The sequence below is a fragment of the Pezoporus wallicus genome, unplaced genomic scaffold (genome assembly GCF_028554395.1).
Source record: "Pezoporus wallicus isolate ANWC-B61680 ecotype Strahan unplaced genomic scaffold, APGP_CSIRO_Pwel_v1 contig_2439, whole genome shotgun sequence".
In the NCBI taxonomy this organism is placed as follows: Eukaryota; Metazoa; Chordata; class Aves; order Psittaciformes; family Psittacidae; genus Pezoporus; species Pezoporus wallicus.
The window spans coordinates 780,649-794,611 of NW_026638501.1; the positions used below are offsets into that span (position 1 = coordinate 780,649).

At 39.1% G+C, this 13,963-nt stretch overlaps 1 protein-coding gene across 1 annotated transcript in view; it reads left to right on the forward strand.

The window, feature by feature from the left end:
• The window catches only part of UBA6 (ubiquitin like modifier activating enzyme 6), a 28,156-nt gene extending 20,413 nt beyond the window's left edge, over nt 1-7,743 (forward strand). The window contains exons 26-33 of the mRNA XM_057411039.1: nt 46-115; nt 800-871; nt 2,055-2,172; nt 3,127-3,320; nt 3,812-3,939; nt 4,793-4,880; nt 5,268-5,362; nt 7,455-7,743. Coding sequence (XP_057267022.1) covers nt 46-115; nt 800-871; nt 2,055-2,172; nt 3,127-3,320; nt 3,812-3,939; nt 4,793-4,880; nt 5,268-5,362; nt 7,455-7,590 — 901 coding nt within the window. The 3' untranslated portion in view covers nt 7,591-7,743. The remainder of the gene's footprint in view (nt 1-45; nt 116-799; nt 872-2,054; nt 2,173-3,126; nt 3,321-3,811; nt 3,940-4,792; nt 4,881-5,267; nt 5,363-7,454) is intronic.
• The last annotated feature ends 6,220 nt before the right edge of the window (nt 7,744-13,963 follow it).

The following is a 13,963-nucleotide window of genomic DNA, read 5'->3' on the forward strand; positions in this document are numbered from 1 at the left end:
GAAGTAAAAAATCAACAAAAATAATTATCTTCCTCTTTTCTTTAGGCACTATGGTTTCATTGTGAGTGCAGCAAAACTCTTTGCAACAGTGTACTGTGTTCCTTTTACAGAAAAGGTAATCTGTACTGTAACAGCGTTCCTATCACATAACTCAGATGTATGTATTCAGTTTTGGCCCACTGTCCAGTTGCCAATTCTTTCCAAGAACTGATTAAAGTGATTCTTGAAGTAATCTCTCCTTCAGCACTGGCTGTTCAGTAGCTGCTTACATTTAGTTGTCTTTGTTTAAATCGTTAACCTGGAGAAGAACTAGGTAATATATTGGGTATTTTCAGTAAGCACTGAACTCGGGAACTCAGGAATTCTTATTTTGATGGACCTATTTCCTGTGCAATATAGTAAATGAACTAAAATAACTGAAAGGCATTTTTAAATTGTCAGCTATGGTCTGGGAGCTTTATTCTTACTATTCACAGCCCCTGTTTGTTGCTTATCCCTTGTTTCTTGTTACCTCTTTTCTTTACTAATCGGATTTTCCTGTAAGTCATGTTTATGCTTGTTCAGTTTTCAAGTGCTAGGCACTTCACACCACTCTGGTTCACTGTGGCAACTGGAATGTCACTTGGTGTTTCAGTGATGATGTTTCATTGTTGAATATTTGTGGGATATTTTAGGTTTGGTATTCTTTGAAATGCTACTGGATATAAAGTCTTCTTGTGAGGGCCTTTTTGTGTTAATGTGAATTTAAATTGTTTTGTTGTTTGGTTTTTGTGGTATTTTTTTTTTTAAACCATAACAGGATTTATCAGAGGAAACTATCTTGAAGATTATTTCAGCTATGAAGGTACCAGAGTTCAGACCTTCAAACAAAGTAAGTGTGATATTTAGTTTAAAGAAAAAAGATAAATCCACAAGCAATATCCCACATCTCCCAACTATGTCTTGCATTGATGCTGATGAGAAATAAACACAAATTAAAATGTGTTTTGGGGAAACAAGAGTGTGGCATATGGGTCTGCTTTAACTGGATATAGATAAAGTGCCTATATACCAGATGCTAAATGCAGGATGTTGCTTTTTGCAAATGATTTGTTATAGCATTGTTTTCCATGGATGAGTGTGATTGTAAGTCTGCAAGCTTTTTTTAAGTTTATCTGTATTTATGCTATATTAATAAAAGAAGTAACATTTTACCCAGCAACTTTAAAGCAATCCAAAGATAGTGTCTATTTGTTACTTCTTTCTAGGTACTGTAAAAGATGTGTCATTACTTTTATGTTTATTTTTGAAGTGTTAACTTTAAAACAGCTGAAGTGCTACTGTGCAGTGGCTAGCATTTGTCATCATTTAAAATTAGAATATGTTCTAGGGTGTTCTCATATTTTCTTGCCCAGTGTTAACACTTGTTTCATGAATGCTTGCACTGTAAGAAAAAAGTGATATTTTGACTCAGAATCACAGACCGGTTGAGGTTAGAAGGGACCTCTGGAGACCACCTAGTCCAGTCCCCTTTCTTACGCAGGGGCAGCTAGAGCAGGTAATCAAGGACTGTGTCCCATTGGGTTTTGAATACTTTTGAGGATGGAGACTTCAGAGGTTCTCTCTGTTACCTCTGCCAGTGTTCAACCATCCTCAGAGTTTTGGTTGGGTTCTTTTTTTGTTTAAAGAATTTTTGTATATTTGTTACAGAATTTTATGCACTTTAAACATGCACAAAGCTCATACCCACTTGTCCTGTCACTGGGCACCAGTGAAAAGAGTCTGGCTCTGCTTCCTGTACTTTCCCCTCCATTAGATGTTTATATTTATTGATAAGATCCCACTGAGACTTTTCCAGGCTGAACTGACCCAGCACTCTCAGCTTCTCCTTGTATGAGAGATGCTCCAGTCCCTTAATGATCTTTGTGGCCTTTGGCTGGAATTCCTTCTGTAAGTCTATGTCCTTGAACTGGGGAGGAAATAACTGTGGGGAAGACAGGAAATCTAGTAGACTTCACACTTGTGTTGTACAAAGTTTGTGTATTTTCTTACTCAAGCACTGCACACACTTGCAGGTTGTACAGACTGATGAAACTGCAAGAAAACCAGATCATATTCCAGTCAGCAGTGAGGATGAAAGAAATGCTATTCTCCAGCTGGAGAAGTCTATACTATCCAATGAAGCTCTGGAAAGTGAGTAGTGCAAACTAGCTTCATAGCTTAGTAACATCTTGCTATTGCACTGCCAGTAGATGACATTCAGGTCTTTGGATAAAGTAGTTTGTATTCTGCAAGAATTGTAATTCTGAAAGCTTTCTGAGGTGCCATGCAAGTAAGTGTCTTTAGTGCTTGACATTACGCTGTGCTTCTATATTGCCGAGATTCCTGAAAGTGTAGGGTTCTCTGTTATACTTGCATGTAAACACAACCCTGATGACAGCAAGCAGGCAGCAATGAATTGAACTTTTAAGGAGGGAAGGGGTGCTGGCTAGATCCCAGATGTCTGAAAGTGACTCTGATATGAGAAGGCCGAGAGTTACTATTTAAAGGAGTCAATCTGAAATTAATCTCAAATCATGAAGGCTGTTAGCATCTTCTTCAGCATCCTCTAGATATGTTAAAATGAGGATGCTTGAATCCATTTTTGTGCCTGGACACATGCAGATTTCTTCAGACAACAGCTACATGCATGCATGTTTAGCTTGTGAACACAGAGGAGAAAGATTAGATTAGTTTAGCTCTGACTTATCCCATGGAATGTCAACCCTGATCTCTGTCTCCCATGCTACTGAGTCCCTAGTGAAATGGTTGTAGATAAACAAAGCTTACAGAGGGAATTCTCACAGGATGGAGCTGAATAAGAAACATCCGTAGGACTGTCCAAAACCTATTCCTGGTGTTGCAAGGAAAATTAAATTATGGAGCTCTGTTGGTAAGTCTTTGATAACTCACTTTTAACAATTGATAGGGGTATTTCTACTTCTACTATGGGGAAAGCAAGTTGTATGTGAGGCACCAAGATCCAGAATGTGAAATTTTAGATTTGTTAAGGTTCTAGTTCCCTATAACTTAAGTTTAGGACATGTTCAGTTTTCTAATAATAATTTTTGCTCCGTTTTGTGGTTTGTTTTTTTTTTATATGAACAGATGATTTGCAAATGAAGCCCATTTCCTTTGAAAAAGATGACGATAGTAATGGTCATATGGATTTCATAACAGCAGCATCAAACTTGCGAGCCAAGATGTACAACATTGAACCAGCAGATCGGTTCAAAACAAAACGCATTGCTGGAAAGATTATTCCTGCGATTGCAACAGCTACTGCTGCAGTGTCAGGCCTGGTCAGTATGCTTTGTAAAATGCTTAAAATACACATTTCTTTCTTACTGTTCCTTGCCTAAAACCACTGTTGTTTGGATATTGATTAACACTACCCTGACAGCCTCGTTAAAGAAAAGGGTTTATTTCAAAGTCAGCAATTTCTTTTTCTCCTGTACCAAGAGAAAAGGTTGCTCTTGGTTCTAGATCTGGTAAGCCCTTGATGGTTTTATTTTTGATTTGCAGACCAGAAAGAGGAGTTGAAGATCAGCATTTTGGCTTGTTTTTCTGCAATGTTTCCTTCTGAAACATTTCCACTAGCAGCAACGGATTCTATTTCTGTGACATACTGGGTTGCATTTCCAGATGTGATTTACTCTGCTGATTTCAGAAAGGCTGATCTTTTTAACAGCTTACTCTGTAGTTGCTGGTCTCTTGACTAAACTAGGCGATAAAACAGTACCTGAAACCTGTGTTTGCTCTCATGGAAGTATGGGCTTCTTATTTACTGTAGGTTGCACTGGAACTCATCAAAGTTGTTGGTGGCTACCCAGCTGATGCATACAAGAACTGTTTTCTGAATTTAGCCATTCCCATAATGGTTTTTACAGAAACTGCTGAAGTAAGAAGAACAGAAATCAGGTAGGAAGGGCAATGGCAGAAGTGTGGTATTTGAAAACCTGGAAATGAATGCTTAGAACTTGGTGAGCCATTACAAGTGTGATGTTTGTACAGTTATTAAATCCAGATAACAAGATTAAGGCCTTATGTGCTTGCATATCAGAACTATGATGCAACCACAGTTCATAGTCATACTCCCAATTAGACATTATAGATATTCCAGTTTTGTTTCTTGGTGGGGTTTTTTTTGTTTTGTTTTGTTGTTGTTTTTGTTTCTTCATTGCTGTTGTTGTTCTTTAAACTTGGAAGATCATGAATCACTTAGTGGTTGCAATCAAACTTTACTATACATTTACTATGTATTTCTAAAGACATAAGTACTGCCAAGGGTGTCCAATAATGCATTGCTCAAGAACTTGATGTCTTCAAAATGCAGCACGTCTTGTGTCCTGTTTTAAAAAGTAGTGGTTTTAAGGGCTTAGTTTTCTTTCCTGTGGAAGCTGTTGTTTGTGAGGCTATAAAAATCCAGGTGAGTTAGACGTGTGGTGTGGTTATGAATGAATTATTAATCCTAGTCTAGGATGTTCATCTAGACTAGGCACACTTCTTCATCTTAATCAGTACAGGAGATAATTTTCAGTAGGTCCGAAAACTCAAAGGTCTTTGTCAGATACTGTGTTTACTCAGAGTTCTTAGTGTGCCTTGTGCTTAGTCAGGTCAAAGGGCTGGAGAAATGGCAGCAGAGAGGGAAGAGAATTTTGCTAAAGATAAAAGAGCAAGTTGCTAGAATACAAAGCAGTTTTTCAATATGCGTTTAAAAGAAGTGCCTGAGTTTGCATTCTAAAGTAACAAAAACCTTACTCTTTTAAAACAGAAACGGGTTGTCATTTACAATCTGGGACAGGTGGACAGTTTATGGGAAAGAGGATTTTACCCTGTTGGACTTCATAAATGCTGTCAGAGTAAGTTATCCACTGTAATGGTTTAATACAAGGTGAGAGGACAGGATTTTCTTGGTCTGGGTTGTTGGTTTGGGGTTTTTGGTTGTGGTTTGGGTTTTTTCTTTTTCTTTTATTTTTTAGTTTTACCAAGAGTCAGAGTAATTCTAGAAAGTACTTATGTCAATGGGAATGTCTTTAAGTAAACATGTCCAAACCTGTTTTAAGATTTTTTAATTTGACTGGCTCAAATGTATCCTAATAAAACTTCTGTCAATATGTACGCATTAGCAGGCTTTCTGGTTGTGATTTTATGGTCTTGAATACTTAGTTGTACTATTGGCAGTAGTAGTATCTGCTGGATTGTGCAGCTGTCCTAATCCTCTAATAAGTTTAATTTGTGAATTCCAGGAGAAATATGGAATTGAACCAAATATGGTTGTACAGGGAGTCAAAATGCTGTATGTTCCTGTGATGCCAGGTCATATTAAAAGATTAAAGCTGACGTAAGTATAACTGGAAAATGGATTGAGGGATGCAGTTGCATGTACAGATTATGTTCACTGGTTGTATCATAAAGACTTGTGCCTGACAGTAGTGCTTTCTCTCAAAGTGGTTGCTAGTCATTAATATTCGGGAAAGAAAAGAGGTAATTTCTTCTTTTGTTTTTTTTTTTTTTTTTTTGTGGGGGAAAGACAAAAGAGAAAGTGAATTAACTTCTGTAGCGAGGACAGGAGACTTGCAAAATGATGCTGTAACTGACGAATGCTAGAATGAGAAACCCAAAGAAGTCTGACAGTACGTTGGGTATTTTGAGGGGTGGACGGTGAAGAAAGTACCTTGATTCAAGACGAACAAGACTAAGGAAACCTTTTAAACTGGCTTAAAAACTAATAGTGATAATTAGTAACTCACCTCAAAGAATGGGAACACTTACTTAGGAAGGAGTTAATGTATTGGTTGCAGACTGAGTTTCTGGAATTCTGTTCAGCTCATAGTAATTCCTTGAGATTCTAGCTCACTTTAGCCCTTTTAAAAATGAAGGCTTTACACAAGGCTTTACAGTGCCACTTACTGACAGGAAATTGGAGTCTAAAGACTGGAAGTTTGTGAAGGTGTGAGAACAGAGCATTAGTTTTGATTGATAAGCCTTTGCAAAGTAACAGCCAGATCTCACCTAGGTTTGGTTCTGCTTTATATGTTGATTGAACTGTTTTAGGTCAAAATTTGTTCCTCACACCAGCTGTGAACTGTATGCAGGAAAGTGTTCACAGGCTTTGCTAGAGCAAGTACATCAGTACCATTCTGAAGGTCTGCCTGCCAGGAGGTAGTGCCAGGCAAAGTAGTATATGCTATGGAAAAGCTACTTCCAACTTCCAGGGAGAGAAGATCCTCTAGGATGGTCCTGCCTTTAGAATGCCTGGCACATTCTAATAATAATTCACATAAATGTGAATTTATACCCTATCTCAAGGTAAGTTGTTTATATTCCTTCTCCTACAGCTGTAGAAATCATTTTGAGTGGTGTGTGTAATGAAGTCAAAAACAAGGTGTGAAGCTGGCTTCTTACAAATGTCAGGATTTATAACTCTTGAGACCCTGTTCAAGCTTTCCATGTAGTTACAGCAGCTTGGTGTTCTGTTACAAACAGTCCCAAAAGCTTTATAAGGTATTTGTACAGCAAACTTTGGTCTTGCTTGTGTGTTTTTAAATCTTTCTCTCACTGTAATATGACAAGCAGTGCAAGACTCTTGTCTTAATTTCACAATCACAGCATCGACTGGTAGCATACTCCCTAAAAGTAAATTTTAGAGACATAGTTATCTGCCTTCCTCTGTACCTTGGAACTTCCTCATGCGAATGGGAAAGATCTCAGTATCTCTGCTAAGAAGAGGATAATGCTTTGTGTTCTTGCAAGGGAACAAGTACTTTGGGGGAAGCAGCTTTTTGACCTGCGTGCTAAAGCATAGCCAGAAGTGAAATCCTTCTGTAAGTGACCTGTGAGGAATAGAAATGAGGGACTGTATTCCCCCAGCCTCTTAGCATTCGAGCTCATGAACTAGTGCTCCAAGTTGTCAAGAAAATAACTTTGAGACATCCAAAGATACGTAATGAAAGTGAGGTTGGTTGACTATCAAGTGTCTGCACTGGAGTGGTTCTCCTTAATAACATAGTAAGAACAGCCATTATTGGTAGACTGAGAACTTGTACTCCTCCTTATTGACCAGAATCCTGGACAGAAAGCTAGATTTGCTTTGTGCTTCAGTAGGATGCCAAAGAGCAATTCTGTTGGTGAAGAATCCTAACCAAAACTGGCCATCTTCTCTTCTTTGTTGTACTGAGCACTTGTTAATGAACAATGTAATAGCTTACTAACAGGCTATGTCTGTCATGAAAGTGGAATACCATTTGCTGTACCTCAGGTGGAGGACCAGCTTTTGTATCAAAATTAAAAGGCAGCTTATACTCCATTTTAATCCGATTTCTAGAATGTTGGGCTTCATTGCTGGCAGTGAAATTCATCCTAGCCTGGCCCTGAATTCCCTCTACCAGTCCTCCTTCTGGTATATTAACAAACTGTCCTTCATTTCCTTTTAGGATGCAAAAGCTTGTGAAACCATCAGCTGACAAGAAGTATGTAGATTTGACAGTGTCATTTGCTCCAGAGACCGATGGAGAGGAAGACTTGCCAGGGCCACCAGTGAGATACTACTTTGTTCAGGAAGACAATTGATGGTAGAGACAAAAGTCACTCCTGGACCATTTGTTCTGAAAGGAGTGTGCTAATTTTCAGCTATTAAAGATGGTACTATATATTTCTTTTTCGTGAAGCCTTAATTAAAACAAATGGTGAAAATCAGTGGCTTTGCACTGAAGACAAACTGGATTTATGTTTCATCTGCTCCTGTTTTCTTCAAACCTGTTTGCTCAAAGGAGGATTGGTCACTCCATGAGATGGAATGTCCAGTACAGTCCTTACCTTAAAGACAAGATTTGTATTGATTTGTGGGGAGCTGAAGAAAGCAAGAAGAATGGTCAACCTAACAAATGGTTTCCATGTGCAAATTAGGTGCTGTTTAGAGAAGAGTGCAGAAAATGGGGAGACTGCCATTTTATGATGCTTCTGGTGTTCTAAGAGCATCTCAAATCCATCTCATGTTATTTAATTCTCAAACAAAAATGTCGTTCTTGCCATCTACATGTGAGATTTAATCTATCCAAAAGGTTTGAACTCCCACTTAAAAGCAGATGAGCTGGTTTTATTGTGCTGTTGGTGCTCTCTTCTGAACAGTTAGCGATGCTGTCAGAGCAGCTACCTTATGTCAGTCTCAACATGGAAGTGTAGGGAAGCACATCGTGACTTCATGAGAGATGTGTCCATTTACACCTGCTCAGGAGAGCTGGAACTGTTGTTACCTGCACTGACTGTTTTTTGCAGAATACTGCAATATGGGGAAGGTGGAAATGTACTGGAGAGCTGAGTTAACACTTTCAACATTAAAACTTTGTTTTCAGAAAGAGAAGACAGTTGATGGGTGTAATGAGCTGAACCCAGAAGGATGTGGTTGAGCCTTTCTGGCCTCACCAAATTAAAAACTCTCTAGCAAATTAAGTTTGAAAGGAAGAAAAGGCAAAGGGCTCTGGATGTTTGTCATAGCAAACACTGTTTCCTTAGCTGCTTCTTTTGGTACCACTCCCTACTAGCACATGATTGTGCTGTATACCTGTTCACAGCACACATCTGAGTTGCACTGAATACTGAGGCTTTTATCAGTCAGTTACTAGGATATCCAAGTATAAAGAAACTGCTAAATCAGAAATAATTAAGCATGAGCTTTGCTGCTGTGGTGAGGCAGAGGTGCATTGGAGAGGCACCTGTGACACTATCTTATATTCTCTACCATTTGAACACTGGATAGTTAAACTGGTAGTTCTGTTTTTTGGTGGTTTTTTTTTTTTGTGTGTGTGGTTTTTTTTCTTTTTTTCCAGTGATAATAGAGTGAGGTTAGAATAAAACTATGAATGGAAAATCTTTTAATGTGTTTAAGCTTTTGAGATTGTGATTGTGCATTATCTCCAGCAGCTGTTGCAAAAGCTATTGACTACTTAGCTATTTATTCTTGATTATAAGTTATTAAGCTTTAGGGATATCTTCACATTAAGATTAGTGAACATTACTGGTTAGGAATTTTACCTCTCCTTTTTTTCCTTCTCAGTTGTAGTCAGGAATAACAGCTGTTAGGCTAAGAACTTGAACATCAAGACATATGAACTGGATAGAGTCAACACAATTATTCCAATATTTGGGATTTAGTCTTACATGCAGAATACCTTCTGGAAGGTGTATATAGTTTTACAGTCAGTCTAAGTTTATAGATACAATTTTTTAGAATAATAATAGTGCTTTTTGAGATACCTAAATGATTTTTTTTTCCAAGAGCTTTGTTTAGAGAAACTTTTTGAAACAGGAGAAAAGGCTACTACATTTTAGAGTGCAGAGGAGGCAGAAGCAGACAGCATGTTTCTACTTCTAAATAACTAAAATGTATTTCACTGTGGCAGTATAAGAATCTGGACTCTACTGAAATGACTAATTAGTGCTAAGAATCACTTAAAGGTTTAAGTCAAGTCAAAAGCACTGTCAGCTCTCACAGCTGGAGACTGGGAAACAAATGAAACCTTAAGTACACTTTAGTGTGGTGTTAACATCATGCTTATGCTTTTGAAGTAAGTAGCATATAAGAATAATAAAGTCTCAGTGCTTTGTTAGAATGCCATTTGATAGTCCTCAGGGTTTAAAGTAATTTTCAGATATAATTAATGGCTTTTATTAATGACAATAATGTGAGACCCTTGCCAAATAGTCCAGGTCAAGGCTGGAAGGGATCACAGACAGAATTTACAGGCATAGCTGTATCTCTGTGCTGCTCTTACTGTGTGTCTCTGTTGGATGGATGTCTGTTCTATGAATGGGTTCTGCTAAGTTAAACAGGTGCTGATGGAAAAACTGAACATGCACAATTGCTCTAGGTATTTATTAGCAGACCTTTAAAAGTTTCTGGCTATTAAGTTAACCCAGGTAAACTCTTACAAGTAATAACCAAAGAGGACTTCACATGGAAAAACTGTGCATGTCAAGTGGCTCATTAAAGTTGTTTTTCATGTTTTAAAACTTTCTTAATTGCTGATATGCATAGAGAATGCGAGATGTATATTGAGAAAGTGGGTACACTAGAGTGGATCAATTCAGGGTGAATTTGGGTTTGATAGAGCCCATTTCTCAATCTGCTGCTGCTTTTTATCAAAAGTCTCAGCAGTTGCTCAGCATGATCACACTAAAAGGGCTCAGTTGAACTGGGCAACTGAATTTCAGCATGGTGGTCTTCAGATCTCCAGTGTTGTCATTATCAATGCTGGTGGTGCAGAGGCTTGTAGCACTACCTGGAGTCTGGGAGCTACTTTTTCTCTTTTTTGATTTTTTTTTTTTTTTTTTTAATTTTCCCCTTGGAGTGAAAGCCTCTGTGTGTCTAGGACTGTTTGATGCTCTGTTCCAGCTAGAGCTAGCCATCTCCCTGCAGCAGTGAAGCCATTCCACTAGAACACTTTGAATAGCTTTCCTTCAAAATGTTATTAGTTGAAAGAGCAGCTGACTTGCAGAGATGAAGTTTTATTACCAGTATTAAAGCTTTTTCTTAGTCAAATGCTTTCTTACAGAGTTTGCTCATATTTTTACAGAATCATATAATCATTAGGGTTGGAAGGGACTTCTGGGGATCATCTGCTCCAACCCCTGAGCAGGTTAAACAGGAACATGTCCAGCTGGGTTTTGAATGATTCCAGAGAGGAAGACTCCATGACATCCCTGAGCAGCCTGTTCCAGTGCTCTACCACCCTCAGTGTAAAGAAGTTTGTCCTCATGTTGAGGTGAAACTTCTTGTGCTTTAGCAGCTATCCAAGAATAATGACTACGTAGAACAACTCTGGCACCAGCTGGGCCTCTGAATACAGAAACCCTGTCACCTCATCATCGCATCTCACATCCTAAAATAATGTGGGTTTGAACTAGGCGGGGTGTTTGTATATGTCTGACTTGTATAGAATAAGTAAAGGCTTTAGGTAAGTTCATGTTCTTTTTTCCATGTGTTTGAAACAATGTAGCTGTAGGCCAGTTGTGTGAAGAAAGGAACCAAATTTCAGTTAAATGCAAGTGATTTACTAGCTTAAAAGGTTCATCAATCCCCATTAACTGTTTTGCAGTTACTGAAAGCACGCTCTGCTGCAGCATAGTGCAGCAATCTAAACCTTTGTCCAAAGGTTGATAAGTTTTGACCAGATAGCTTTTCAGAATTTATTTTAGTAAACATGTATTTTCATATCTTTTCTGTGGTCAATGAAGTAGCTAGTGTATTTATTCATGCTGCAGAAAGCTTACTGAAGCTTGAGCTGAAAGGTGTCAGGAGGTACAGCACAGATACAGCAGCAGAAGTGTCTTGCTAATAAGTCCATCATTTTGCATGTCAAAAGTGAGATGTGGTGAAGAAGCATTAAGTTCCCATTTCTCACAGCAACACACAAGTTTCATTTTCATACTGAGGAAGACCTGCAGCTCTAACCTGATGCATACTGAGCAGCACCATCTTCAGAAAATAAGCTTCAGTATTTTCATGAAAAGGAAGTGCTAATATCTCATGTTGTACTTCTAAAATACAGTGGGTGTGCCTGTATGGTCACAGTAATATACTAGTCAGAAACACATGAGCATTCTTTTAAAATAACCTTCCCAAGCCTTGACTGCCTGCCACGTATAATAATTCGTGATTCTCAACTGGTATCAAAGAAACCTGACAATCAGCCTTGGTCTGGAAATAAGACTAACTCTACCTAAAGCACACCCTGTGTGTGTGGTGAAGGTGCTGCCTGCTTCTGTACCTACATTATAGGTGCCTTCAGCTGAGCTGCATGAATGCTCCCCACCACTGCCAGAGATGCATGTTTTGTTTTGTTTTTTTTAAAGAAAAACTTTTTTTAAAGAAAAACAAAGCTCTAGTCCCTGGAGGTAGTCATCTTCACTAACTGTGAAGGAGTATAGTTCCGCAGGGGGTACCCATTCTGTAAGAACTTCACTCAGGACAGAACTTGGAGGCTAAAAATACTAAATTTGGATCTTACTGCTTATCACTTAAGTTGCATGTTTTGAAGGCTGATCCTGGTTTCCAAGAAGACAGATGTGCCTAACACAGCAGCTAGGTATGACCAGCAGGTCTCTCATGCTCTGCTGCCTTCCCTCATTATCAGTTGTGCAGTCTTGTCCTTCTGCACTCACTGGGGCTCGTCTCAGTCCCTGAAGAAGGTAGTTTGGAGAGCGTAACTAACAGGGATGCCAACTTACTTTTGGTTAGTTTCCTGAAGCAGCTCATGTCAGGGTCTGATGAACGGCCCTGCTGGCATGTAGGAGGGGTGGGAATGTTCAGCTGGGCAGAAGGTGTCTCAGTTTGCTTGAATTTATGCCCTTGCTCAGTTGCAGAATGTGGAAAATGCCCCAGCTGCCTTATTTGGCATGTTCCAGGTATTTTAAGGGTTGCCGGCCTTTCAGAGAAACAGGGACCCCCAGTTTCAGTTTCCCAGACTTGTATTTTCTGGGTTTTGGTCTGTGTTGAACTTCTCTGACAGTGCTCAAAGCCCCAGCAGAGGTGAGGCATCCATGCTGTCTCTTTGGGATACCTGCTGTTACAGGTGAGTAGACAAGAAATGTTTTTTTTTTAACACAGAGTTTATTGCACTCTGAGGCAGCAACAGAATTGAGTCCATGAATACAGTCTAATTTCAATACAGTATTTTTCCATCACATTTTGCAGGCACAGTGTGTCCTCTCTTTGCCATTCTTGTCCTTTCTTTTTTTTCTACTGTGTGCTTCTGTATCTACAGAGATGTGAGTGCAGGTATGGTAAAACTGACTTTGCAACCCTAAATACCGGGCTTGTCATCAGTCGCTGAAAAAGGGCAATAAGCTTGATTAGGGACATGCTGTGAACATACATGCTATTGTAACATACACAAGCTTGTAGGTGTTTACAAATTTGTCTTAAATAGGTATCTTGGGTGAAAAAGCCCATTCTTATTTTCCCAGTTAGTCCACACCAAGTTAAATCATCAGTCCTACTAACAAGAAAAAACAAAGATTTAAGAATCTCACATATACTTCAGGTGGTGTCACTGAAGAGTTCGGCATGGATATTGTTCTCCAGTAAACAGAGAATAAGTCAGAGCAATATAACCATGTCAAACTTTGCTCTTGGTATAAAAAATATTGTGATAGCTTCATTGCCTTTTCACCGTGGTGGTAGCTATGAAATCAGCCAAACTCAATCTGCATTTAAGTAGCTAATAGTAAATTGCAATGGGATCCTGGAGATATTGATGGCTACTTTATATAATTTATTTTATCATCCTCTTCCCCTCCTTCCTTTCCCCCTTTCCCCCCCGTAATATGAACAGAAATAACTAGGTATTGTTATTTCAGCGTAATCATTTGTGTCAGCCAGTGCTGAGAAACATTTTCTCCCACAGACCTGTAGCAATACATTTTTAAAGAAATGCTTCAGCACATCCACTTCCTGGGACTGCGTGCCTTACCTGACATCTTGAGTGCTGGACAGACAGGTAACCTTGGAAGTACAAGGCAAGTCCGTGATCTTCTGCTTCTCCTCGAAGATTCTCTGGGGGAGCGGCTGTGCAGTTTCCCTCAGCTACATGTTTGCAATTTTGGCTAAAGTGCAGGTTTTTGTATGTGTTCTTTACTGGCTCTGTTTAAATGGCAGACTTAGACTGCTGATGAGTGTTAATGAACATTGGTGCCCGTACATTTGCTTGGCGAGGTTCGCGATGACAAGCCAGCACTTAGTTCACTGCTTGCCAGTGTGTATGGATAAGCATCAGTTTCTGATTATATTTTTGGGACGTCTTTTGCAGATACTGTAAGATATTGGGGTATTACAGCGTTACGTTCCCAAGCGGTTTTTGTTTTTCGTTGAGTTTTTCACTTATGCTTTAAAGGAAAACGTACATCACCCTGCGGGGACTGTAGGCGCTCCGTAGCTGCCGCTTCC